Source organism: Stylophora pistillata, chromosome 1 (genome assembly GCF_964205215.1).
Source record: "Stylophora pistillata chromosome 1, jaStyPist1.2, whole genome shotgun sequence".
Lineage (NCBI taxonomy): Eukaryota > Metazoa > Cnidaria > Anthozoa > Scleractinia > Pocilloporidae > Stylophora > Stylophora pistillata.
The window spans coordinates 5,161,549-5,187,500 of NC_142519.1; the positions used below are offsets into that span (position 1 = coordinate 5,161,549).

The 25,952-nt window shown below is 38.3% G+C and overlaps 2 protein-coding genes across 7 annotated transcripts in view; both read right to left on the reverse strand.

Moving 5' to 3' along the window:
* Positions 1-1,298: 1,298 nt before the first annotated feature.
* Positions 1,299-10,885, reverse strand: LOC111324721 (testis-expressed protein 9). The gene is made up of 14 exons (XM_022928345.2): positions 10,689-10,885; positions 10,433-10,593; positions 10,074-10,137; positions 8,607-8,671; positions 7,593-7,656; positions 7,377-7,477; positions 6,470-6,672; positions 5,546-5,628; positions 4,813-4,899; positions 3,633-3,719; positions 2,547-2,611; positions 2,099-2,168; positions 1,772-1,906; positions 1,299-1,557 (listed from the first exon to the last, which is right to left on the reverse strand). The coding sequence occupies exons 1-14, from the start codon at positions 10,848-10,850 to the stop codon at positions 1,483-1,485; spliced, it is 1,422 nt and encodes a 473-aa protein (XP_022784080.2). The 5' UTR covers positions 10,851-10,885; the 3' UTR covers positions 1,299-1,482.
* A 1,132-nt stretch (positions 10,886-12,017) lies between these two features.
* LOC111324725 (transmembrane protease serine 9-like) overlaps positions 12,018-25,952 on the reverse strand; it is a 23,781-nt gene continuing 9,846 nt past the window's right edge. For 2 of the 6 annotated variants that reach the window (XM_088754172.1, XM_088754192.1), the window contains exons 2-16: positions 23,695-23,732; positions 23,245-23,379; positions 22,324-22,559; positions 21,885-22,017; positions 20,968-21,102; positions 20,078-20,313; positions 19,659-19,791; positions 18,929-19,124; positions 17,532-18,172; positions 17,069-17,191; positions 16,300-16,385; positions 15,912-16,006; positions 15,035-15,279; positions 13,215-13,322; positions 12,018-12,371 (exon numbers count right to left, since the gene is read on the reverse strand). In XM_088754172.1, the coding sequence (XP_088610298.1) occupies positions 12,127-12,371; positions 13,215-13,322; positions 15,035-15,279; positions 15,912-16,006; positions 16,300-16,385; positions 17,069-17,191; positions 17,532-18,172; positions 18,929-19,124; positions 19,659-19,791; positions 20,078-20,313; positions 20,968-21,102; positions 21,885-22,017; positions 22,324-22,559; positions 23,245-23,379; positions 23,695-23,732 (2,785 nt within the window). In that variant the 3' untranslated portion in view covers positions 12,018-12,126. Of the gene's footprint in view, positions 12,410-13,214; positions 13,323-15,034; positions 15,280-15,911; positions 16,007-16,299; positions 16,386-17,068; positions 17,192-17,531; positions 18,173-18,928; positions 19,125-19,658; positions 19,792-20,077; positions 20,314-20,967; positions 21,103-21,884; positions 22,018-22,323; positions 22,560-23,244; positions 23,380-23,694; positions 23,733-23,789; positions 24,204-25,952 lie in introns of those variants that run through there. The other 4 variants (XM_088754180.1, XM_088754185.1, XM_088754199.1 and 1 more) reach the window with 4 other exon arrangements.

The window sequence follows — 25,952 nt, forward strand, 5'->3', positions numbered from 1 at the left end:
TGATTGGTAGCTTCGGATCCAGCGCTATAAGAGAGCTCTATACTATGATTTCATGGTACTCCGCACTTTTCAGGAGTAAAACTGCGTGAAAGAATTTGAAGCGAAATCTTCTAAAGACAGTTGGTGCACGACCACAGAAGTTCGCAATTTCGAAACGAGAGGGAAGATAGTTTCGCAGTAATGGATGCCTGTCTCAAGACTGCATTAACCGAGACTTGCCTCAAACCATCCTTTACGTTTCCTACAAACGCTTCGCTTATTCGAGCAGCTGTTTCGCACCAAAACTAGCTAAAAGCTGTTTACTGCAGTTATCGGTTGAGCGACGAGCGGAAAGTTTGGTGACGGGGTTTTGACCGGGGTTACCACGGGCAAGCTTCCAAGATTCCAATGAGAACCGAATCTCAAGAGCCGTGGGTCGCCCACCAAAAGAAGTCAAAACGACACGTAGCCACTAGAAAAGGAGCCAGTTTCCCAAGACAGGTCTTAACAACTTATTTTATTTCTATTAAATGTTTCTATATTCTACTGTTGTAAATTGTCACTGAAAAATCCCCATGGGGAGTTATCAATAGAGCATTGTATTTAAGACAACAACACGATTTCAACGTCAAAACGTGGTCGCCAAACTTCCATCACGCGTCACTCAACTGGAAACTGTTGCTGGTAATTGCTCTTGGCCCAAATGAATACCATGGTTGTAATCTGTTTGTTTCTTCAACAACGCAAATCAGAGTCCTCTTTCAGGCTGTGACTCCAAAGCGCTAGCATAATCACAAGGCACTTAGCATTTGTCAAAAGTAAATTCTCAATTGCTTCCACCATTCTGTTGGAGATGTTAGGCTAGTGGTAAGCACTAATGAATAAAGGCTGATAGTTTCTAAAGAAACTGTTTGGGGCTGCGTCGGTGGGGGTAACGAAATAATTTGAATGTATCAACAAAGTTGAAATAGCAAATAGGCCACCGTTACGATTATAAAAGCTGACGTTTCGAGCGTTAGCCTTTCGTCGAAGCGAATAGGGCAATTGTGGGTTGTGTGTGCTTTTAAAGGCAGAAAAAGGAGCTAAGAGGTAAAGAAAAAGGTAGCTCCTTTTTCTGCCTTTAAAAGCACACACAACCCACAATTCCCCTATTCGCTCCGACGAATGGCTAACGCTCGAAACGTCAGCTTTTATAATCGTAACGGCGGCCAATTTACCATTTCAACTTTGTTGATGTATTCAAATTATAAAGTGGTAAGCACTGTTGGCTGGCCGGGTTCCTTTAGTCTCTAAGTAGCGTCTATAACACAAAGACCAGACATTTCTGATACGTTTATTATGTACAATGCATGTTTGAAAATAAGTTAGGTTTTGAACTGAAGAACACATCGTAAAACAAGTCTTAAGCGAAACTGTCCATGGCTTCCGACGGTAATTTTCTCGAGCCAAAAAGCATTCTTGTTTTTTCTCTATGTCTGTTCCTCTTGACCAATTCTTCTTGTTCTAGTTTCCCCAGTCCAATGCTTTAACGAACTCTTCCTCTGAGAACTGAAGAAGTTTGGCCGCCTCTATGTGCATCTAGGAAGCAACCAAACGGATTTAGTTCTATCTAACGGACAGACACCGCAAGACATCTAAGGTGGCAACAAATCGTTGGAGTTTTTCTCCTTTAGAACCGTAAGGTACTCAGAAGCGCACATCCCACTAAAAAACGGTAACTAAAAGGTGGAGAAAGGATCTTTTTTTAATGAAAATAAATTCATTGTCATCTAATTCCAACGAATTAACCCACCTTTTGTCGTTTTAGAACATCAATAAGCTTCATTTGTTTCTTGAAGCCAGCCATCAATTCGTTCTTCTGTTTCTCAAGGCGTTTGTTTTCCGCCAACAGTTGGTCGATGCGTTTCCTATCCTGCTCACCAGAGTCCTGTATTTAGAAAAACAAAACAAAGAAATAAATGAAAACTTTCCACAAAGTAACCAAGGGCGAGAACTTGGACATTTATATCCACTTATTGTGTGTGGTGAGTTAGTAACTGTCACGTGAAGCTCACCATAAATCAAAACAGTCACACACATTATCGAGAAAACGATTGATCCAGTGCATGATACAACTCACCTTTGACTGACTCTTGGCTTTTTGTAGAGCAGTCCTGTACTTCTCTGCTTCTTCGAGGGCACGATTCAATCTGAAATCAATACGGTATTAGCTCATTTTAAAATGAAATAACATCTGAGATAGATTTTGGGCCGGATTTTTAACAAAGTTTATCCAGCAGTAATACTTTCTACTTTTACTTTGTCTTCAACTTAACCTGACGTTTCATCTCGACGTTGATTTTTGTCAACTGTGTTTTGAAAGAAAGCTTGACCGGCGCTAACATTTGAGAATGTTGGCAGTTAAAATGAAATCTCTAGTGTACTAAATGAATAAAAACCCGGCGAGTTTAGTTAGACTTCATTTAAGTGACCAACTCTTCGAGATTACGCTTATCATTCAGCATCACGCAAAAATCTCGTAACGTTTTGAGGGAGTGCTGTAGGACACAACATACATTTACCCTTACCTTACTTCGGTGACATTTTTATTTGAAGCTGCCTGCTTTTGTTCTCTCTGTATTGAGTCCAGATCCTATACATACGAAATGACAGGTCTGACTAGAATAACATCATTGAATAAATTCTCGCATTCTGATTGGTTAACGAAGCGAGGTATTTAGCGTGGAATTGTGAGTTGAAAACGAGGCTAAGTAATATTGTTTCGCATCTACGTAAACATAACAATTTTAAGTAATGCAGTTTCCTTTTTTTTCGCATTTTTATTCAGTTATGCGATTCAAGGAAAATCCATGACTTCACTCGTGAATTACGCATTAAATTGCACTTGAAAACCGATATCGCGAAGCGATGAGTGCGATATCGGTTTTCAAGTGCAATTTAATGCGGAATTCCCTCGTCAAGTATTGAATTTTCCTATGAAATCAGAAACCTAATACACCAAGCCATCACAAAAAGGAGGCACGCAGTCACGCAGCAAGTCTAAATAAAACGTACACCGGCTTGAAGATTCCCGTAACTTGAACCCTCCAGAATTGAACTGAAAGGCTTAGAGGTGTCAGGAAAGACTGAATAAAAAAATGACCCAACCTAAAGCAAAATACTGACAGAAGATGAAATTCAATGCAATTCAGTGTACTTTCACTGGAAAAAGTGAAAAACCTTCCGCAAGTCTTATGTAATTCCACAATCAGACAAAAATACATAACTGCTTCAAAACAGTTCTGAGTTTTACCCCAGAATTTTTCTGGAGTTGACTTATTTAGGAAATGACCTGGACAAAGAGTGATCTTTGGTTTGAGTTATCAAAAAATACTATTCAGGTTTCCAGTCACCCAAAGAATAATAGCAGGTAATGCTTGACAGAAACGTTGGGAAATCTATTTTGGTTCGATTTTGTACGAGGTTGGAGTAAGCAAGGAGTAGACTGTACCTACATGGATTCTACAGGCCCTCTCCCAATATTATATCGTGAATTCATTATGCAACCTGCAACTGGGTATATTGAGCCATCATAGCAATGTTAGATACGACAGCCACATTTTCCTCTGTCAATCAGTAATGCTTATCCAGACCACATGAAAGTTATTGGTTACCTTTCTTAAAGACACCATTTGTTGCTCAAGCCCATCATTCTTGTGTTTGCAGTCATCATAAAGCTTTTTGTACTTGTCAATTTGTGACTATAGAGGCAGAATGACACTCTTTTTTTTTGTTTGTTACTGATAACACTATTAAACAACAACAAACATATGAAACATATGTGTGAACTGCGGTTATGAGACGTATATGAGAACGATCCTTGTTACTATTCTATGGATTGTAAAAGGCAGAAACTAAGCATACATAAGTACATGTGGCCAATCAAAACATTTGGAGCCTAGTTAGGGGCAGGGCTTGACACTAACTTTTCAACTTACTAGCCATATTAGATGTTTTTAGATGTTACGACAATTTCATATTGTTTACTAGCCAAACTGGCTGGTGTAAATTGAAAACCACTACCCAAAACTGAATTTCTACTAGTCTGTGGCTAGTGGGCTATCATTAGTGTTAAGCCCTGTAGGAGGAAAAATATAAGCCAAAACGTCACTCCAAAAATCCTGATACTTATTGTATTTATTGTCTGCCATGTATTTCTTAAACTGTTACCTGTAGTTTTGTTTGAGTCTAGTGTTCAGTGAAAGAATATCAACAAATTACTCTCATCACCCTATAGCTAACCGATCCAATTATGTTGCAAGGAAAAAAGCAAGTCAATTAACAAAGTGGTAAACACCACAGCGTACACTATTGAGTTATGGATGCATGCGGGAGGTTGCTAAGCACGAAAGAAGCATGCTTTGCAACTCTAGCTTCTTGAGTGCTTAGCAAACCTCCCAAGTGCATCCGTAACTCACTAGTGTACGCTGTGGTGTTTACCATTTGTTTTATAACATAACATTGATACATTGTAGCTAAAGAGTTCCCTTTTATTTAACAAATCTTACGCGACCAGAAAAAACAAGCGCGCGCAAAAAAAATAGTCTTTGCAAATGGGGGACACAAAATTGACCAATCAGAGTTCGCGCTTTACTTTGGTTATGTTATAATCTCTCTTAGAAATGAAAAGGATAAACAGTCTTCATTACTGGGCTGCACTTTGACATTCAAATATGTAAGTAAGGAGGGGAACATGAACAACAAGGATGAATTTGAGATAAAATGTTACCCTACATGTAATCAGAGGTTTAGGATCATAATGGTATAGCTGCCACAGTGATAGTAGCTACAAACCTGTAATCCCTGATTTGTTTTTTGTAATCTGCCCTGTTCCTCAGTCAATTCTTTCACCTTTTTATCTATAGCTGATTTTTTTTCATCCTAAAAGACACAGATATAAATTTAACTTTCATATGTCTGGGAGACTCACTCATAAAGTGGGGTGTTTGCAGCAATTTCAAGGCAAAAACTACTTACAACATTCCCAATGCTCATAATTTCCCACCTTTTATCATAAGGTTTGAGGCAATTGTGCTCTTTGTATGATAAAAAGATGCAGATGCACGGCAAATTCAATCTTTTACATCACTGAGAAACTCACTCATTAAGTAAGGTGAGCACAGAGATTTCTAGCTTTAAACAATTATTTGAAACTATTCCTAATGTTTGTCATTCCTCACTTTTTCAATATCAGTTTTGAGGCATTTGCATATTTTGCATGATAAAGAGTAAACCTGAACTATTTACCTGGGGTGCATGTGTATCATTGGTGAGCCAGTGTTAAGCATTTACTGCAATATATTTGGCTACCATTTTGGACACTTAGTGCAGAGTAAGGTTGGGGAGAGAAGTAGAATTGCTACAGCAAGGGTGGACTAGAGTCCCAAGGGACCCCTCCCCTTTCTCTGCTTGGTGGGTGTCTACCCACCTGTATTATCAATTAGCACATTGTAATGTAGTAAGATGCCTTTACCAAAACCTATCCAAACATCTCTAAATAATACTGGATACTATCTGTATATTTTACCTTTTTATTACATTCCTCTACTACCCTGTCAAGTTCTTCTTGCATAACTCTCAGTTTTGCCTTGAGGAACCTGATTGTAGCTTCTACAATTGCAAAAAAAATGTATCAATATTATTAAATAGAGTATAATGATCCAGTGGCAACAGATTAATCTTGTAACACTATTTATAACATACATCTTAACTCAGCTCACAGAGAATGACTTCTAGGCCCTTACCTACCACATCGGTGTCCATGTAAAAAGTCTCTGGTTCCATTATGTCAACTAAATTGAAATATGCTACAGTGCTGTAATGTAATTACACAGTAGGCCATTTTACATCTACACTAAAGGGAAGAGGGAGAGTCTCAGCAGTTGTCAAAGAAGCCCCTATGCAGCTTTTAAACTGCTAAAACCAGTTACTGTCAGTAGTCAAAATACCCCCAAAAACTAATTTAAAACAACTATTGATCACTTATGATCGCATGATTTCCCAACCCAAAACATTGTGTCAAAAATTCTTCCTCTCTGGCCATCGTAGCTTGATAAGAAATAGCACACAAACTGCAGTTACAAACATGACAGTAAAACGCATGTTGGGAAATAAGATTAGTTAACTTTAATTGACGTTTCGTATGTTTTGACATACATCTTCAGAAGTGACAATTAATAATACATGTGACGACTACGTTTAAATTTAAGATAAGTAACTAATTAACGTAACAATGAACAAAAGAGAAAATTTTGCAAATACAAAGATGCAAACTAATACAGATAAAGCTTATCGCTGCTTTGATCTCCTCCCCCCCCCCCCACTACTTAAAAAGTAATTTTATGATGGCTCATTTTTTAATGCTCTGCATGAAAAGACAACCCAGTCATATTATAATAATAATACATAAATAAATCTCAGTTCTACTCCATGCAAGGTGAACACATGTTACCTGAACCCATCTCCTCAGCACCAACTGGCAAAACACTGTCATCAGTTGTAGTTGTTGTATAATTATAGTCTTGGGCTTCATCTTCCAGTGTGCTGATTGTGTTTGCTAGAGTTATCCTATCCTGAAGCATATCTATTGGGTCATCAGAGGGTACAGGAGTGTGAGTTACACTTCCAGGTGCTGATGATATTTTAGATTTTGGCCTAAGGTAGAGATAGGAAAAAAATTAGTGATAGCTAACCTTCAATATAAAATATACTGTAATTCCAACTTAATATACCATTAACATTACATTCATTACATCATTGTGCAATCTTGTGAATTGTACCAAAACACCTGTAGCTGCAAAATATGAACATTCTACAGCATACAAATTGGTAGTTTTCTCCCAATCCTCACATTACATCAAACAAATTTCAAACTATTGTGAATTTAGGTGTTCTGTTCATTCAGAACCATACTAGCCAAGCTAAAAATAAGGTATCAAAACTTTGTCTCCAACTTCATAACCAAATTTCTGGCTGATACCATTAAAAAACTGATTGTCAAGCATAAAGTGAACATACTAAAAATCTTCATTTTTTTTTAATATAATTATCATTTAGTTGCATGGATGCATGCTAACTCAGCTAGATGGCACTATTTTGAATTTGGAACAGCAGTGCTCTATGCATGGCCAGATGGTAAAACTGCAAAATTAATAAAACTACAAATTCAAACTGCTACATCAGCTACAGAGAAAAATATTGACCCATTTGATGTCAGGTCAAAATGTTCAAAAAAACAGAAAATTGTTCCGCTATCAAGTGATAGCACTTTCAACCAGAAGTCATTGACCATACATTAATAAAACATTTAACCATGTAAATGTGCAGATGTTCAATGTAAGCCAAATATAAAGGTTTACTTTCTTTTCTTTGTTCTTGAGGTAGGTCTACTTCCTTGTTTGCCAGCTGTACTACTCACAGGCCTTGTCTGTGTTGTAGTTATACTACTGCCCTCGGGTTTCTGAAAAAAAATTCAAACAACTATTAATTAAACAAGCTTCAGAAAAAAAAATTGTGACATCAATCAGTGGTAAACACATAAAATGATTATTACTTGCAAGCTCACAAAAAGATACCTGTTTGAAGGCTGATGATGAAGGTCTATCTACATTTGAAAAGTCCATTGATGGAAGAAGGTCTCTGAAAAGGAAAAACATAATTCAGTGTTCACCAGAAGAACCAGCAGCTACAGTTTTCAATCGCTACTTGTGTCTGAAGCACTGGCTACAAGACATAACAGCGATATGGCTGTATTGATGTCAACAAATTTTAATTTTTCCTTTTTTCCATTTTTTTTTTGTATACACCCAAATGTTTTAAACAGAACTGGAGGGACAAGAATATTATTATAAGTAACAAAGAAGGAAATTGATGCTAGAGAAATAAATGCTCATGCTGAATGGGTAATCACTTCTTTCTCGCAAACTTCTGAAAACATCTCCAGAGAACATTGATCATTGTCAAGGCTGTGCTCTAAGGAAAATTGAATGGAGCCCAGTGCTCTGAAACTGTGAAATCCAGGGTGCCCAGCATATGCTTTGTATGAAAAAAACTAAAATTCCAGAGTCACCCAAGAGCAAAAGTAAGGCACCAGGGGCCACAGAGGGCTGCTAGACCATAGCCTTGATTGTTTTCATGAACATACACTGAATCCCAAGTCAAAAACAGCAAATAGCATTTAAGCTAGACAGTGATACATAACACAAATTTTCAAGTGACAGACTGATCTATGATAGTTACATGACAAAACAATCATGTAACTTGAAAACTACCATTTAATCAAATCAGTTAGAGAACAAAAATTGCACCTCTAGCAGATTACTCTGCTACCTATCTCAGCTGAGCTATGAAGCCACAAGTTGGTGAAACAGCAAAAGCTAGTGAGTTCTTTATTCCTCATGAAAGAATCTAATTTACATGTAACAACTAAAGTATAAATGTGAAAATATTTTTGACCTTTGGATGGGATAAGAAGTGGTGAATTGATTTTTAAAGACAAACTGTGGTATCTAAGTCATTTTAGGAAATGCACTCTGAAAAATTTAGGCTTAGGGATCATGTATTTTTAACACTGTATCTGATATACTTACTTCAGGTCTTCTGATAATTCCACTTCTGATGCGGTAGGTCTGGCAAGAAGCTCATCTTGGTCATGCTGGCACAAATCCATAAAATATTGTCATCAAATGGCAATTCCAACTATCTCTTCAACTAATCCTCATCAAATGGGGGTGAAATGTTATTTGGGTTTTAGAATGGTTACACCCATGCGAGATTGGGGAAAAAGGAGGAGAAGTACCACGCAGGACCAAATCTGCTTTGCCAGCTTGTCAGTTTAGTGTTCAAAGGTGCATGGAGGGGGACTATGGTTTGGTTACCATGGTGACCTCCTTGTTGCCTAGGAGCTGGCATCCTCTTTCTCTACCCCCCAAGCACTTGCATGTACCCTGAAATACTGATTGTTTTAAACTAAAATTATTATCTTAGGGGCTCTGTAATTTGAGTAAAGGAAAAGGTCTCTTCTGGCATTTTTTAATCGCGAATTACTTTTTGGGCACTTTTCTTTTCTTTGATTGGAAAGCTAGGCTTACTATACTTTTCTGATAAAATTCTTTAATTTTCTATTCCATCCTTCAAAAAAACAAAGGGATCAAGAGGGATGAAGCCAGACTTGGTCATTAAGAAAATGAAATTGTCAGAGTGCATGGAGATTCAATCAAAATGTCACCTGTAATGACCTATAAACAATATAGCTCCAACACAACAAGGATCCCCAATCTTGATTCAGATTATAGATTTCATATCACCTTGATTATTACAATGGATTCAGGGTCAAAATAACTTGAGCATTGAATTTGTTTTGTTTTTACCTTCACCTAAGGTGATTCCTCTATGTTGCACTGATGCAAATTATGACCTTGAAAGCAATGACTTGAGAAACATTAAGGAAAAGTGTTCCTTATGCTTGAGACCTTGTACTTATCAGGTTTTTTCAAGTGTTACTTCCATCAACCGCAAAATGTACCATGAACTAATGAAATGGCACTCATGATTTGTGCTAGTTCTGGCATAAATGGGTAAGTTTGGCCCATCATATCTTTTTAAACAAGCACAGTGACCTATTTTTTATTATAGTATTTTTCAAGTAGACATGGAAGGGAACATTTCAGGAAAGTTTATAAAAAAATTGTTTCATAATTTTTTTTTCCCGAGAAACCACTTTAACACAAACGGTATGTTGTAGTTTAAAATTATTCCAGCTCAAAATAACTTCAGAGTTTTGAAAAGAATGCAGTTTTCTTTGTACAAGAAATATAATTATAATCCACCTCGACCAAAGAATCAAACAAGTTTGAAATCATTTAGACCTAAAATTCATTTCAACTGAAGCACATCTTCCATAATCTTGAAGTACGTTAAGAAACAAAAATCAAACAAGTTTGAAACCATCTTAAGTAACTTGAAAATTTCCTTTTCACTCCAACAGACTAACCTGAAAGGGGGAGTCATACAGGAACATGATAATATTATAAGAGTAGTAGAGGTACTAAGCTTACCATTACTTCTTCAGCTTCTTTTATCAGACTAGCAGTTCTCTCCTCCAGTTGAGCATTGAGTCGCCTTCAAGTCAAAGTATAACAAATTATATTAACCATACACTCGCGCTCAGAAGAATTGATGAAAATAAGTACAAATCTGTTAAAAATTCTTCAGAAATAGAGTAAAAATATATTTAACGTGATGCCGTTATTTAAACGACAGCCAGAGGAACAATAACAAATAAGTTTAGTCGGGCTAAACGAGGAGCGAGGTTGCCAGTTTTTGCCGCCATTGTGTATGTTTGTTTATTTAGCTCACGGGATCGTAAGAGTAGCTGAGCACTGCTATCTTTAAATCGACAATAATTTACACTTACATGTACTCCTCTTCCTTGCTCAGAAGGCCCTGTGCTATATTCTTTGTCTTTCCAGAGGGTGGCTTTTCCGTACTTGAAGATCTGGGCAAACTTCCTGCAGATTTTCGACCGCCATTTGAAGAAAATGAGGAAGATCGCTTTGCAGCCGAACTTGGACGTGACTGTAGAAAAAGGAAAATCAAGATTGTTTACACTGACTTATCTTCCTCTGTCTTAAAAAGACAAAATAATTGCAAATCATAATCTCATCACACACCATGGTAAAAGCTTTGTCTGAAAGTTTGTGTTTTCTGGTAGATTTGAAATCCAAGCTTGTACTTACTGGCTTCTCGGTTTCAATTCTAGCGCCATTTTGAAAACCGATACACACTGGGAACCAACTTGTAGCTCCGCTTAGTCGATGTCGGATATTTCGCATTCTTGATTTGGGTAGCGAATGACCTTTCAAGAGTAAGCTAAACAGAAAAAAGGTCGACGATGTGAAATTTAATGTAGTTCACTCTTTTCAGTCACTCTCTATCAAGTTTTGGTCCCGAAACGGCGTTGAAGCGTTGTTCCGAGAAACAACTCAGGACGCGTGGGTATAATCTTAGGAATAATCCAATCTTAGGTATAATCAGAGTTAATATTAACTATGGTATAATTCAAAGGGAAGACAGTGCCCTTTGTGAAATATGGGAGAAGAGCATCCACCCCAGGCAGGTCTGGTTTTCAATCCCACCGGTGCGTACCTCAGAAATGAGCAGTTCAAAGACGTCGCTGAGGAAAACGGGTGGAAATACGTGGGGTATCCAGGCGAAGTCAAAACATGCGACATCACGAGCATCCGATCAATCCTGTCTACGTGGCAGTCGGCTCCAGAATTTTCTTACCCATTGGTTCAATGTCAGGAAAACTGCAAGAAAAGAATCTACAGAAAATTCTCGACTAAATGGCTCGTCAAGATGGCAATGGGGGCTGTCATCATTTTCACAGGAATATGAATGATTTGAGCTGTTAGTCTTGGGGCCAGTGGGCTCTAGAACAAGGTACCCTAGCTAGTGATCTGCTGTTCTTGATAGGAACCCCACGCTTAAGGGAGAGGACAATCGAATAGGCATTTTTTTTAATTAGTACTCTTCAAGTTCAATCGTATGATAATGAGTTTTCGTTTGTGTAAGTTTCTCTTGAGAATTTCTCATGCAACTCTAGTAGTAAAGAGAAGGTATCAAGAGCGTAAGAAAGAACCGTTAAACCACTCATTTAGCATATTTGTTTGCATGGGGATCAATTGATAGTACAATAATTATTCGCGAGGGTATTATGGCATGGGATCATCTACCACAGCGGATAGTTTGAACCCAGTTGTAACTATTGATCTTATAGTTTAATCGTTCGGGTAATACTAATCATGAACGCAAGTCACATGCACTCTTTTCTCATGACAGTTCGCTCAGATTATCAAAGTGTCAGTGGTTAGTACCAACACTCGTGGGTTCATGGTCTTCTCTCATACGACTACTAACGCAACCGATCAAATACGGAAAATCACTTGTACTTTGAGTAAAAAGGGGTCGAAAATAGAAACATCATTAAAACTCTACACTTTTCATTCCTAAATTTATTTTATTTTCCTTTAAACAATCTTAAATGAACACTTTAGGAATGCATTTTCTGATTGATCCAGTTTATGTCCAGTATATGTAACTGTCGACTCATCCACCTAGCCCAGTGTGCTGTTTGATCCAAGCTCGGTATTGTGTCACACGGGCAAACACAGTAAAAAGTTGTTTAGCATTGCAACTGGAAGAACCCCAGCTTACTGCACCGTGTAAAGTGTATGTCTTCCCATCCGCATTCAAGCACACAAACGGGCCTCCACTGTCACCATGACAGCTACTAAGAATGGTTTTATCCACGCCGGCGCACAACATTTGCGGAGTTAACGTTATTGAGACTACTAAAAATAAATAAATCCACAGATAAGCACGAATAATCCTAAAAAAAAAAAACAGTTAATATTCATTGATAAAGATAATCCAAAAATGCTTTGGATTTTTTCAACAACAAAAAAAATATCTTTTTCTGACGGATGTTACTCGAATTCAATACATTCTTGCAGGAGTTAAGTGTCACTTGACTTAGTAAATGAAAGGGTTCCTCAATTAACAAATAGTGGGTTAGAGGACATCACATCCGCAAAGGCAGCAGGCCAATTAACACAGGTTTTATAAAGAAGTATGGTTAGTTCGAAGAATTTTTTGATAAATATAATACAACGTGATAAATATTAGATAATCAAATTGATGCGAGCAAGAGCAGTTTAAAAAAAAAAATTTTCAAATTTACACTTAAGGAAAGTAATCCAAATTCCATGAAAGCAATCATGATCAAATACTCAACTGACTCAGTGATCGGTCCCTGAACTACAGCACCATCTAGGTCGGTTTAATAGATTCTGATTTCGGGTCCACAAGATGGCATTAGCCTCGGCATTTTCACGGCGATTGGTTCAGATCAATAAGATTCTTAAAACATTGGAAATCCATTCTCGTTTTGCTCTTCTTTTACTCTAAATAGTATTTAGGGGTGATGAAGATTTTCCGTGCTATAGTTTCGTAGCATGTCAGCCAGATTTAATGTATAATTTGCGCTTCAGTGTTGTGTACGTGGACATTTACCCGGCATAAAAAGAGAGTATTCAATAAAGCTTATGAATAAATTCTGCATTGAAACGCTAAAAGCAGTGTGCAAAGAACTGACAACGTTATGATAAGAAAATCTGCAAAACTATCTACAGCACCTCCACTTGCTTGAATCCTCTGCCGACACTTCGCTGGATCAATCGGCGGCATCATGGCTTGCTGTAAAATAGGATGAGAACTTCCCGGATGTTTAATCTTTCCCCAGCCTATGAAAGCAGAAAGTTCACAACATTACTAAAACAAATACGTCAAAAGCCCTATAAGACAGATTCGTCGGTTTCAATTGTGTCCTCATCCATTAAGTGACAACCTTCCAAGGAAGAGAAAGTGATACCAAAAAGTGTAAGAGGAAACACGACAATGTTTCAACCATACGTATGATGTGCGATCCTCGCAGTAGATAGCGCTATTTATGCAATAGCGAAAATCAGACCTAAAATCTATTGCATAAATAGCGCTATCTACTTCGAGGATCGCACATCATACGTATCTAATACCGTAGTTCAAAAAAAAAAACAAATATATATGAACTTCATATATTCATTGCATCTCATTTATCACTTTCACGCGTTTATTACGAATCAACTTAACGGCCTGCTCCCAGTTGGCTTGTTAGCTCAATTGGTAGAGCGCTGCACTAGTATCGCAGAGGTCAGTGGTTCGAGTCCCGTACAGGCCTGATTTTTTTCAGGTCTGATTTTCGCTATTGCATAAATAGCGCTATCTACTGCGAGGATCGCACATCATATGTATCTAATACCGTAGTTCAAAAAATATATGAACTTCATATATTCATTGCATCTCAATGTTTCAACCATGCTTGCAATTTGAGAAGGCATCTTCCGTTATCTCCAACGCAGAGCTTTCTAAAGGAAAATCCCGAGCAATTTTTAAGCTCAGTATAGAAAATCATGTATGCATGGAAATATGGTTGGCGCGCTCGACTCCGGATCGAGTGGTCCGGATTCGAGCCCCGGCCGGGGGACATTGAATGAATGAATGAATGAATGAATGAATGAATGAATGAATGAATGAATTTCTTATTCATATTGCGCCCTTTCTATAAAATATTCAAAGGCGCAGTACCCCCCCCCACCCCCATCAATTTAATAGACACTACACAAAGATAGACCACAAACACCTACTCTTTTCGAACAGTGTGTGGGTTCTTTAACGTCCCACAATTTTTTTTTTTTTTTTTTCATATACAAGGGCTTGTGAGACGGGACCTCCATTTATCCTCCCTATCCGAGAAGACTAGAAAGTCTAACCATTTGCAGATATTATTACAAAGGCAGCACTTTCTTCTCAGTTATTTAAAGACCCCGAGTGTTGGTCTGGCCGGATTTGAACTCGCGACCTCCCGCACAACAGTCCGGCGCTCTACCAATTGAGCTAACCGGGAGGCGGTTGTGTTGCGCTCATTGTGACATTGTGTTGCGCTCTTAGGCAAGATACTTTTACTCTCACATTGCCTCTCTTCACCCAAGTGTTTAAATGGGTATCGGCAAATTTAATGCAGGGGGTAACCCTGCGATGGACTAGCATCCCATCCAGGGGGGAGTAGAAATACTCTTAGTCGCTTCATGCTACGGAAATCGGAGATAATTGCCGGCCTGATGGGCCACTGGCTCATAAACAGACTTATTTGGAAATATGCAGAACTCTACATCGTGGATAATGCTCCGCTGGTTAGGCAAGTAAAATTAAAGCTGATTCTACCAACTATAGGTTTCCGGTTGGGCGTGCGAAAAGTTAGAAAGGTTGGCAAAGAATTTTCTTGCGCAAGCCAGCGCGTCAGCACTAAAATTCAAGGCTTGTGTGTTTTTCTCTGATACATAAGAATTGAGGGCATTTTCATCGCATGGGATTCTCATAGTGGACATTAAACAAGCGTATTTCTTATTACCAATCTCACCCGTAATGTAGCATTTTGATCCTGTAGGTACATCTGAATCGCTAGATGGCAGGCACACAGGGTTCACCCTGGCAGAGAGCTTCACAGGCGCAGCGAGTTCAACCAAGGCGATGTCATTGTTAAGTCTACCAGGTCGATTGTATTGAGGGCAAGAAATGATTTGCTTGGCGCCAACCGTCTCCTCTGTTCCTTCGTTAGCATTCTGATTGTGATCACCCACAACTACTTTGTAATTAGCAGGGTTTCTAAAAATAAATAATGGAAGTACGCTCAGGTTGATTTGGAATTACTTCAATCGTACAATCGATAAAGAAAGTTATGTTTACTCTGGAAACTTGGCCCCGTGAAAGAACTTCATTGTATAGTAGGATGTGAATTATGTGTTGCCGTTTTTGGTTGCTCAGTTAATCGGTTTATCGGCCTGTTGATTCTTCCATTTTGAGGTTTGCTGTTTGTATGGTAAGTCAATCGGTTGCAATTCTCGGTGTTTTTATCCGGTTTTAAGGATGTCTTTTTTTTTTCTTTCAGTTTTCTATGGTTCATGGGGGGTCAATTGCAACTGGCCGATTGTGTCTGTTGCTTAGTTAGGTTTATTATTCGACGTTGGTCGCTTAGATGGTTAGTTGGTTGGGTCAGGTCCGTGATTCGTTTGTTGTTGGTTCCTAATTAAGGTCGTCAGTTTGATAGTTGGTTGGTTTGCCTGTCACTTCAAGATAACTGGTCAGTCCGTGATGTGGTTGGTCTCTATACGTTGATGTTGGTGGGTTGATTGGTTGTGTTGGTGGGTCGTCGATCAGTTTGATAATCAGCTGGTTATTTGCTCAGAAGCTTCATCATACCTGCTCCCTGTTTATGAAACAAAAAAGGAAACACTTACCCGCTTCCTGCTACACAATGAGCGGCAGTAATTATCCAAGTAGCAGAAATGAGCGATCCTCCACAGATGAAACTGTTACGACGCTTTAATGCAATCTAAATTGCGAAACAATCAATATTATTAATACCACAAATTTCACTCATTCTATAAAATTTCATAAAATATCCAATGTCTTCAGTTTGAGGGATTTAATGAACCTTAGCCTTCAAGCTTGCTATATAATCATGATTAATTACAATTCAACAATTCGAGTTTGCCAATGATGATCGAATCAAAAGTTTACCTTTCCGGGACGTGTCTAATACATCCTGTAAATGACATTACAGTGAGGTTTCTCTTCTCTCAAAACAGACAAAGTAGAAGACTTGCTAGAGCAAAGAAATCATACCTGCCACGGCCAAGCTCCAGGCTTCGCATCCTGGCCTCCAATGACACGTGATTGAGTGATGGACGTGAAGCCGCACGGGAGTTGCCCTGGTCGTAAAATTACATTAATTCTGTTCAGTTGGTCATCTTAAAGGGGAATAAGGCCGCAAATATTTCTTGTTCAAGAGAATTATCTCACGACCGTTCTCGTTTTTCGCTTAGGGTTAGGTTACACTTGGGAATGCTTGATCGAGTGAGGTCAACAACAAAGATTGATAGAAATCAAGGATAAAGTTAAAATCAATTTTGCATCGTTTGGCAATCATCAATTCTTAACTTACGAAATGATTAAAATCTAAACGAACAATATAATAAATCTCTCAACGATTTCCTAAAACGACGTCGATAATTTGAGAAGTGTGTGCAAGAACAAGGTTTTGCTTCAACACTGGAAACGAAAATACAGGCTAAAGAGAAATGTAGATTTAGATGCAAATTTGTTGATCTCATTTCTAACGAGCAAAGCTTCAAGGCGATCGAGAGGGAATTTGGCGAGTTGATTGAGAAAAGAATTTTCGATTCGTTCTGTAACCGTTTTAAAGAGATCGCAGTTGGTGCGAAGTATCAAAACATCGTCTACTCGACTTGTGAATGGTTGACCATTGTAGCCGACTTTTTGCATTCGTCGACTCCAAAAACTGTGTTGCAGCGTTCTCGGAACCAAAACCTGACGTTTACTACGTCTTTTGTATTTTATTTTTATTTCCTAGGGAGTGCACTAACGAACTTACCTTGACACATTCTACACGACTTTTGACAGTTTTTTTGCGACCAAACTTTGTTTTTGTTGCCGAAATTTCCACATGAAGCAATTGAGGGACAAATATCAGCGTATTTATGATCATCATTACAATCTGTGGAGAATATTAGATGCTTTAATAATCAATTGCTGTGGTCGTGGGCGCTAAATGGCACACAAAAATCTACGGGGGAGATGGAGGGAATCTCAAAATATGCGTTTTTTTTTTCTTGAAAATCTTTTTCAAATAAAATTTTCGGGAAGGTGTAACCCTTGAATTTCTTATTGGCCGAGATTTTGAGCGCTCACCTTCTCTATTCTTATTAAGCCCATCGGGTAAGACACATAAGACTTGTTATTTCTCAAATTTTACTTCGGCCTCTAAATTTGAACGGAACGTGTGGTTATGGAGAAAGCAGTCTTGTGAATGTAATTATCAGACATCGATATTTTACCTGGTGGTAGAGGGGGTTGAGCTGTTGGCGTTGTCACTTGGGGAGATGGTGCAGCTGTTAGTGTTGGTAGGGGAGACGGACTGGGTGGCGAAAAGCCTGCCTTGTTGATTATCCATGACCTCAGATTAGCGATGCTAGCGTAGACTCCAAACTTGTTAGGGCGGGCGCAGCCATAACCCCAGCTTATGGCTCCTTCCAAAAACCATCTGCCATTGAACTCACAGACAAGCGGTCCACCACTGTCGCCTTGACAGGTATCCACTCCGCCTTGGTCCAGACCAGCACATAACATGGAGTCGTCTATCTTGCCAGGATAGGCATCCAAGCAACGCAATTTTGATACAAGTGGGACGCTGGCTTGCATGAGTGCATTGGGTTGACTGCCACCGGATGCCAGCGTCCCCCATCCACTTATCCAGCAGTGCTTCTTCTTGTTGTTGATGGGAAGAATGTTACTCGGGTTTGATAAACAGACGAGCCCAACCCCTCGACTAAGTACAGCGGGTTTAGCAAGTTTTAGGAGAGCAACGTCATTGCTGAAGGGCTTTGGTTTTTTATAATTCTCGTGGGAAATGATCTGGGCGACGTTGATATCCTGTTCGGTTCCCACCGAGCCTGATACTCGATAATGAGCTCCCAATCTATGTTTAATACAAAATAATTGATCATAAATTAAATCTATTGAAAAATCGCCCGTACCTTATTAAGATAAAATGGTTTCCAAAATTTGCATTATATTTTCTGATTTTGTGTTCTTAGCTTTTCGTTCTTTTTGCTCACAAGTATATTGTATGGTAACGGCTGATTTTTACGCACAGCACAGGATGCGTAGTGCAACTCTGAGGAATCACCTTAACGTTAACCATAATGATGGTTGAAGAACATGTTTAAGCATTGTGTACAACAGGCGCGTAGCGTCCTGTACGCATATACGCACGTGCGTACTTGAAGTGATCAGAAAATTGTGAAAACAATGTTGTGTTTGCGCCAAGTTTGCTCAAAATAAGGGCAAGACGCTTTGTTCTTTGCTTGTATTCACACAACTATTTCAAACAAGAAATAAAGAACGAAGTATTTTTCGCTCAGTTTACTTAGGTTTCTAGATCATATGTACTTGTGCGTACTTGAAAAAATGACCACGCTACGCGCCTGTATAAAGTACAAAATGAATTTAGTTTGATAAATTGTTGTAGTCAACGAAGTTACAGAGATGAGAAGATATATTCTGCTGGGAGCTGGATGTGTTCAAGAGAATTGTTTACTTCATTGTTTTTATTTAGTTTTTTGTTCCTTCACCTTTCTTGTATCAGGATCCACATCAATAGATCATGCATGGACATTAAGTTTCCTGATCTGAAGATTAATTTCATTATAGTCCTTAAGCAAGGTATGCCAACCTGATTTTAACACTAGTGGGCGATGACCGACTAAAGCAATGCGCTGCTGTTACCACCCACAATGGGTCAATTAGTGAGCCTCCACAAAACTGACGGTTAGATTTGGTGAGTATCATTACTTGCCACGGCCAGCTGTTTTTGGGTGCTTCTGTGCCACCAACGATTCGAACACTTGGTCGGGATCCACAATTGCCGGCTAAACAGGTAACAAAAGGAGAGCACTTCAATATTAACGGAAACGGATGCTTGTTCTTTGACCGACTAGATTCGATTTGTTGTCCGTAGGGACGCCTATCAACTGCCTTTAAAATGATTGGACTTTGTTTTCTTATTAGGTTCTTATTATCGTATTCACTTCAGTCCAGCAGTAGATGATGTGTGGCTGGTAATCGTAAGATTGAATAAATACAACTTTATCTCGCGGGGATCACGTGGAACGTGCAGTACTGAATGCAGGTATGTATTTGATATTCCTCCATATCTCGTTGAAAGATATTGAACGACACTGAAATCACGATTGCTAATGACTTAGGACTAAGAACAGTAAATGTGAACAACTATTAAAAACTGTTTTATTTCAGTGGACAATTTTTTTTCTGGAAAGAGATGTTTCAGAAAAGAGCCGTTGAAAACAGTCAGGTTACATAGACACGGTGTCCATGTAATCTTTTTGCACGGGGGAAATTAAAAAAGCGCGCACTATGATTCCAAAAAATGAAATAAAAGATACCTGAAGGCGGAGGGTGTGTGGGGGGAGCTGAAGTGGATGGGGAGGAACAACTCTCTTTCTCTATCGTTACGTCATCAATGGCTATATCTCCTTGCCAAGAACTTCCTCTGATTCCCTCAAATGTCACTTCAACCTCAAAGAATGTAATCAATTTGTTAACTTACATGTTCAGTTTATTCTTGGCTGTATCGATTACACCCTTTTTCGTTTGTTTTATAAAAAATTGGCTAAATTTCCAATACTTTCTCATCATGTTGTGACCGACTTTAACATAAGCTACCAGAGGCACACAAGATCTCCCTAGATACACGGCGGCTTTCAGCCCACAGTCAAGATTTTTGTGAAAAGTATGAAGAGGATGAATCTTCATTCTATGATTTCATTCCAAAAGTAAGAACTTCTTATTAAAGAAGACTTACTCTTCCACTTGAAGCAGAGACGGGAACCTTCGCCTCTATCCACTTGTTTCCCTGACTACCTGACTGGGTGAAAACTCTCGAACTCCCACTATAGACGTTCAGTATTTTCACCGACTTTCCATACATGTGATAAAAGAACCTCAGGCAAAACGCGCCGCCACCAGAACCCGTAAATTTAAGCTTTGCTATGTCTCCGTCTTTTCTTGGGGATGAAGTCTCAATATACATATAATTCCCTGAAATAAGATGAGAAAAGTTATTTCGGTATGAAGTTATCTAGGTACATAACCATTGAAGTAAATGACGACACCAATATATTTTGGAACAGTTCCCATACAATTTACTGTTCAAGCAAAAGGCTTTACATAATGATTGTAGTAAAATGATGCAAGCTAGGACTGACTGATTAGCTTTTGATTCAATGAATGGAGAAAAAACTCTTTTATGAGTGTGCAGGGCAAGCTTTGAAAATCAGTCAAGATTTTCTCGTTTTAGGTGCAAAGCTTTAGAGAAATTGTTAGCATGATGAACACAAACTCTGAAAAGCCGGCCGGCAGAATGATTTCATTACCTCGCAAACGATTATCATATCCTTTAATCAAGGTCTAGCGATCAGAAAACGCAACAAGAGAAAAATATAACTTTTCAAAGGTGACGAATTTTGAACTGATTCCGTATCTACAGTTGTGTTTTTTCTTTCATAGAAATGATTAGGCTCAGTACCTGTATCACTTCTATTTAAATTGCTGGAATAACGTTTATTCCAGCTCGGTCGCGCGGACTTCCCCTAGTTCTTTTCTACCCGTTGTTCGTTATGTTCGATATTCATGTCATCTAAAGTCTTTTGACGAGAAAAGAGGGTCGACGTCTCTCCAGAATACAACACATACCTGAACCTCCGTGGCCCGAAGATGGACCAGTGTTAGACGATGGGGTGGAACCAGATCTCAATGTCCAGTCGAATGTATCTGACTTATCCTGGGTCCAGCCAGCACACATACCACTTTCAAAGTCACACGAAGATACTGCAAAGGAATTTCAACAATGAGAGTTTTTTTCTCCAAATACTATTTCGGAATTATTACTCTAACAAAAGCATAAATGAAAAACGAATGTTGAAAAACGCAGGAAAAAACTTTCATGTTCTTAGGCGGCCTTCGTTACTAAATATGTGTTGGGGTTTATCGTTGCATGATAAAATGTTTTGCAAGGGATTTTAAAAGGAAGAAGGAGTTATATGAAAATGGAAGATTATGTTCTTTATTTTTCTGTACTTTCCATATCACAAATAGAATAAATAAAACAGGTTACGGCATATTTACAAATAGATGGAGGAGTGGTGGCAGGTGATGTCGTTGGGCCTTTTAAACAAAAGTTATAATATTATATTTAGTCATTTAAGGAATTTAAAATTCTATCATTAATGGGTTAGAAATAACCTAAGGCGAGTTAAACATAACTTGATATAGCAGTATAGCATAGTACTCGTAGTAATTGACATGAAAACACGTTAGAGGATGGGCTTTTTTACATAGTCCTCCAACTCTCTTTGAAATATATTGAACGACACTGAAATCACGATTGCTAATACTCAGGACCAAGAAAAACCGATAAACATTAAATGTGACTAACAATCAAAAACTGTTTTCCTTTCAGTATGGTAATTTTTTTCTGGAAAGAGACTTTTCAGAAAAGAGCCGTTGAAAAACAGTCAGGTCGTGTAGACACAGTATCCATATGATATTTTGCACGGGGGTAAGTTAAAAAGCACGCACTGTGATTCAGTAAAATTAAAATAAAAAGATACCCGAGGGCGGATGGGGTGTGGAGGGAGAGGAAGTGGATGGGGCGGAACAACTTCCTTTCTCTATCGTTACGTCATCGATGGCTATATCTCCTTGCCAAGAACTTCCTCTGATTCCCTCAAATGTCACTTCAACCTGAAAGAATATAATCGATTTGGTAACTTACATGTTCAATCGGGAAGGTTGCTTTTCTTCACCAATTTTTGGACGTAGCGAGCCCGCGCTTTTCCTTTGTTTTACCGAAATTGAGCTAAATTTCGATAATTTCTCAGCATGTTGAGACGAATTTTAACATAAGCTACCAGAGGCACACCACAGCTTCTTAAATACACGAGGACTTTCAGCCCACAGTCAAGATTTTTATGAAAAGTTTGAAGAGGATGAATCTTCATTCTATGGTTTCAATCCAAAAGTAAGAACTTCTTATTAAAAAAGACTTACTCTTCCACTTGAAGCAGAGACGGGAACCTTCGCCTCTATCCACTTGTTTCCCTGACTACCTGACTGGGTGAAAACTCTCGAACTCCCACTATAGACGTTCAGTATTTTCACCGACTTTCCATACATGTGATAAAAGAACTTCAGGCAAAACGCGCCGCCATCAGAACCCGTAAATTTAAGCTTTGCTATGTCTCCGTCTTTTCTTGGGGATGAAGTCTCAATATACATATATTTCCCTGAAATAAGATTAGAGTAAAAAGTCGTTTCGACATATTAACCAGATAGATAACCGTAGACTGAAATAAATGACGTCTCCAAAATATTTTGGAACAGTTTCCATACAATTTACTATTGAAGCAAAATCCTTTACATAACTATGATTGTAGCAAAACGACGCAAAGTTAGAACTGATTAACTTTCTGATTGACTGAATGAAAAAGAATGTTTTTTTTTGAGTGAGCTGAGCGAGCGTTGAAAAAGGCAGGAGATTTCATCGCCATGCAAACGGGGAAATTATCACATTCTTTAATCTAGGTCTAACGATCAACCAAACGCAATAAGAGAAATATATTTTTCATTGCTGAAGAATTTTGAATTGATTGATTCCGTATCAACAGTTGTGTTCTTTCTCTTTCATAGAAATTACTAAGCTCAGTAGCTGTGTCACTTCTGTATAAATTGATTGAATAACCTTTATTCCTGCTCGGTCGTGCTGATTTGTCTACTTTTCTACACTTTGTTTATTTCGTTAGATATTTCTGTCCTCTAAGGTCTTTTAATGAGAAAAGAGGGTAGATGTTTCTCCAAAATGTATTACAAAATGATGATTTCAGTGATAAATCTCTTTGATAATTCCCTTCGTGGCGATAATGGTTTCTAAATCATGGTAAAATTGTAACTAATAATTCTTTCAACACATACCTGAACCTCCGTGGCCCGAAGATGGACCAGTGTTAGACGATGGAGTGGAACCAGATCTCAATGTCCAGTCGAATGTGTCTGACTTATCCTGGGTCCAGCCAGCACACATACCATTTTCAAAGTCACACGAAGATGCTGCAAAGGAATTTCAACAATGAGAGCTTTTTTTCTCAGAAGTCAGCTTTTTCATTTTGGATTTATTACTCTAGCTAAAGCTTATATGAAAACCGAAAGTTTAAAAACGTAGGAAAAAACTCTTAAGTTCCTACGCGACATTCGTTTCTTAATATGGGTTGGGGTTAATTTATCGTTACATGATAAAATGTTTTGTAAGGAATTTGAAAAGTTAAACAGGAGTTATATGAAAATGGCAGATTATGTTTTTTGTCTTTCTGTGCTTACTGTATCACAAATAGATTAAATGAACAAAACAGGTTATGGCCTACTCACAACCGGATGGAGGAGTGGTGGCAGGTGCTGTCGTCGGCCTTTAAAAAAAATAAATCGATATATATATATATTTATACATAAATGGGGATCCATACCGGTTCTCCCCCATCCTAGCATCAGCACTGCACTGATGAGGCCCAGAAGGCCAACACAGTACTGTCTGCAGTTAGATATAGCTCTTTGGTATACAAAGCTCTGCTTTCATGTCCAAATTGAGCAATGTGGGACGAGTCATCGCCGCTAGCATTGTGCATAGCTCACTAGGCTCTTCTAGTTTGAGAACTCTGGTATGGCTTAGACGATACTACAAGTGTGGGATCGTTTGGGGATCCATATCGGTTCTCCCCCATCCTAACATCAGCCCAGAAGGCCGAAACAGTTTAAAGCTTCTCGGCCTTAAAAAGTGCTTTTTTCCATACTGTCATTTAGCAATATTTTATAATTATAGAGTAGTGAGATACAATGAATATATGAAGTTCATATATTTTGAACTGCGGTATTGAATACGTATGATGCACGATCCTCGCAGTAGATAGCGCTATTTATGCAATAGCGAAAATCAGACCTGAAAAAAATCAGGCCTGTACGGGACTCGAACCACTGACCTCTGCGATACTAGTGCAGCGCTCTACCAATTGAGCTTTCAAGCCAACTGGGAGCAGGCCGTTAAGTTGATTCGTAATAAACGAAACGGGTTTAATACGAATCAACTTAACGGCCTGCTCCCAGTTGGCTTGTTAGCTCAATTGGTAGAGCGCTGCACTAGTATCGCAGAGGTCAGTGGTTCGAGTCCCGTACAGGCCTGATTTTTTTTTTCAGGTCTGATTTTCGCTATTGCATAAATAGCGCTATCTACTGCTAGGATCGTGCATCATACGTATCTAATACCGCAGTTCAAAATATATGAACTTCATATATTCATCATATCTCAATAATAATAATAGTTTAATATTTGTGGTGCGCAAATGCCATTTACATATGATCAAATGCGCATTTAAACCTAGAGGAGTAAATTCATGCAAAATGAAAGTGTGAAAAACTTTAAAAACCGAAAAATTGAATAAAAAATGTGCTGATTTAGAAAAAGAGAGTATATTGTTTTGACATCAGGTGGGAGTTTTTTTTGGGTTGTTTATTGATTGCAGAATAACACGGCTTAAGTCTTTGCCAACTCGAAAGTTTCCTTTGTCCATTACGCCGGTATTATTTGAATCAACAGACGAGTTATTGCCACATGCTGCAAGCCATTAGAATTGTTCGCATGTTTTACTTTTCAGAGGGGTTATATTTTACTCTGAGTAAGTGTATTCCTCTTGCCAATATGTGCATAGTTAATAAGGAAATAATCTGTCTGCAAAAACACACAAATTCCGATTTAATCAGTTCATCGTTGCGTATGGAACGAAATTCAAGTTCTTTTGCTTCTTCTTCCAATTGAATAATTACTCTGTTAAATGCTGAAGTTCAGTTCTAACTTGTCTGACAATGAAGTACACTTGACCTTTCTTATCATCAATAAATGTTACAACCTAGAGGTAAACATGAAAGACTAGTGCAATTCCTCCACGATACTATCGAACACTTGTGACAATTGCATCGGTAAAACTGTTAATGGCTCTAAGTCTTTGTCCATTCAATTTATATTTATATTTGTGGATTAGTATAATTTTAGAGCCGAGCAAAGAGTTTCCAGCAATGTGATTGGTCGAGCGGTTCCATATATGACGCTATATAAACCGTTCCACGCGGTTTATCTAAAATGTTAGAATAAAATGTTAATAAATGTTACTAAAATGTTATGATTTTAGAAATTTCTCTGTTGTTTAGCTCTGAAATTATACTAAAACTATTATTCGCCTCAGGTTCGGTGAATATTGTCAAATAATCCCCTCGACCTCGTCTCGGGATTATTCGACGATATTCACCTCGCCTTCGGCGAATGATTGTTAAATATTAAGAAAAAAGTTTTATTATTTAAGTCCTAACCGCACGTACTGGAAAAAAAAATTTCTTGGCGACTTTACTCAAACGGAGATAATATTTTTGCATCCGATAAAGTCGTTGTCGTCAAAACATAATTTCGTCTCAGAGTCGAGGTTAATCCCTGGTACAAAATGATGCCTGTCCCTCGCTTACACAACAACACTTCGCAAATCTCATACACATTTTTGCGTTTGCATTTGTCAAGAGTCTGTCTTATTGAAAATCGGAGATATAATTGAAATCAGAACTATGAATATCCTCAAGTCTTAACCTTA

Coding starts and splice junctions, on each gene's coding strand:
- LOC111324721 (XM_022928345.2), bottom strand. CDS start 10,850: ATGCGAAATATCCGACATCGACTAAGCGGAGCTACAAGTTGGTTCCCA. Junction 7,657..8,606: donor GAATTATCAGAAGACCTGAA/GTAAGTATATCA, acceptor TTTCCTTTTCAG/AGACCTTCTTCCATCAATGG. Junction 4,900..5,545: donor TAGAGGAATGTAATAAAAAG/GTAAAATATACA, acceptor TGTGTCTTTTAG/GATGAAAAAAAATCAGCTAT.